Source organism: Terrapene carolina, unplaced genomic scaffold (genome assembly GCF_002925995.2).
Source record: "Terrapene carolina triunguis isolate 2854851 unplaced genomic scaffold, T_m_triunguis-2.0 Scaffold22715, whole genome shotgun sequence".
NCBI lineage: Eukaryota > Metazoa > Chordata > Testudines > Emydidae > Terrapene > Terrapene triunguis.
Window position 1 is genome coordinate 1 of NW_020687066.1, and position 2,050 is coordinate 2,050.

Consider the following 2,050-nt stretch of genomic DNA (forward strand, 5'->3'; position numbering starts at 1 on the left):
AGGTGTCTGTGGGGGAGCAGGGGAGGGGCTGGGGGTGTCGGGGGGGGTCTATGGGGCTGGCTCTGACCCCTCTCCCTGCCCCTCCCAGGCTCTGGGGCCGCGGCAGCCATTGCAGTTCTTGAGGATCGGTTCAAGCCAGACATGGAGGTGAGGGGGGGCTTCAGGGACCCAGGAATCTGGGGAGAGTGAGGCAAGGTGTGGAGGTGGGACCCAGGCATCCAGGCTGGGTGTGTGGGGGAAGGGCAAGGACCCAGGCGTCCGGGCAGGGGATGTGGGGGTGGGACAGGGACCCAGGTATCCGGACAGGGGATGTGGGAGAGGGACCCAGGTGTCCAGGTGGGGGATGTGGGGGCGGGACCCAGGTATCCGGGCGGGGTGTGTGGGGATAGGGGAAGGACACAGGCATCCGGGTGGGGGAGGTGGGGTGGGACCTAGGTGTCCGGGTGGGGGCGGGGACCCAGGTGTCCGGGTGGGGGATGTGGGGCGGGACCCAGGCGTCCGGGTGGGGAATGTGGGCGTGGGGACCCAGGAGTCTGGGAGGGGGATGTGGGGGCGGGACCCAGGCGTCCGGGTGGGGGATGTAGGGGGTGGGACCCAGGCGTCCGGGCCGGCGGGCTCACCCCTCTCTCCCCCCAGCTGGCGGAGGCCCAGGAGCTCCTGGCCGACGCCATCACGGCCGGGGTACTGAGCGACCTGGGCTCGGGGAGCAACGTGGATCTGTGCGTCATCACCCGGGGGGGGGCCCAGACCCTGCGCCCCTTCCGCACCCCCATCCCCCGCGGGCAGAGGTGAGACCCCAGGGGCACCAAGGGGGGCATAGGGCGGGGACCCAGGAATCTGGGGTGGAGGGGAGGTTTGGGGATAGACGGGGCGGGGACCCAGGAGTCTGGGGCCGGGGGGTGGCGGGGACATGGGGTGCTGGTGCCGAGGGGCTGTGAAGGAGGTGGGGGGCTGGTGCCGGGGGGTGTCGGGGAGGTGGAGGGTGTTGGGGAGGTGGGGGGCTGGTGCTGGGGGGCCAAGCCAGGCGCTGGCTGACTCCCCACCCCCACAGGCAGGGCCGGTACCGGTACCGGGCCGGGACCACGGCGGTGCTGAGCGAAGCCGTCGCCCCCCTGCGGCTCCAGCTGCTGGATGAGACGGTGACCGGGATGGACGTCGACTGAGCGCGGCTGGCGCGGGGGGGCCTGGAACCCCAAGATACCAACCCAGGGGACACAGCTCCCTGACCCCCCTGAGATACCGACCCCCCTGGGATATCGACCCCCTCCGGGACTCCGCTCCCTGACCCCCCTGGGATACCGACCCCCCGGATACTGACCCCCCTGATACCCCCGGGACATCGCTCCCTGACACCCCCCCAGGATACCGACCCCCCCGGGGCACTGACCCCCCCCAGATAGTGACCCCCTGCCCCGAGAGCCCCCCGAGACGCCGACCTCCCCCGGGGCACTGACCCTCCCCCCTAGATATTGAACCCCCCGATGCCCCCCCGGGACACCGATCTGCCCCCTGGAGATATTGACCCCTCCCTTGGGGCACCGACCGCCCCCCACTGCACTCAATAAAGTGGCTTTGCTCAGCTCCGTGTCTGTGCTGTGATTGGCGCACGGTGACCCCTGACCCTGTGGGGCGGGGCTGTGGGGAGGGGGAGGGGCCAGGCTGTGAAGGTGTCAATTTATGCAGATGAGGACAAACAGGGTGATTGGGGTGGGCGCTTCTGTGGGTAAACCCCCTGGTGATGGGCGCAGGGGCCGCGGTGCCCCGGGCTGAGCCAGGCGAACCCATGCGGACAGGACCTGGCCGTGCGGTGGGTGTGGGGCACTCATCGTGAGTGAGGGGGAACAGCCCCTGGGCAGGGGAGGTCGCTGTGGGGAGGACCTGTCCCCGCTCTGGCCTGGGTCCCGCCCAAGGGGAGGAGGTCACGTCTCTGGCTTTGCAGTGTGTGGCTGGAGGCGTTTATATCCTGGGAAATTTCCCACAATCTGGGAATTAGTGAGTCAAATGTTTTGAATGAAAATTCCCAATTTCCCAAGTTGAAACATTTGACTCA

The 2,050-nt window shown here is 69.0% G+C and overlaps 1 protein-coding gene across 1 annotated transcript; it reads left to right on the top strand.

Annotated features, from left to right (window-relative positions):
* Positions 1-93: 93 nt before the first annotated feature.
* On the top strand, positions 94-1,201 carry LOC113408716 (proteasome subunit beta type-10-like). Its single transcript, XM_026662099.2, has 3 exons — positions 94-147; positions 637-788; positions 1,052-1,201. The coding sequence occupies exons 1-3, from the start codon at positions 142-144 to the stop codon at positions 1,161-1,163; spliced, it is 270 nt and encodes an 89-aa protein (XP_026517884.1). The 5' UTR covers positions 94-141; the 3' UTR covers positions 1,164-1,201.
* Positions 1,202-2,050: the final 849 nt, after the last annotated feature.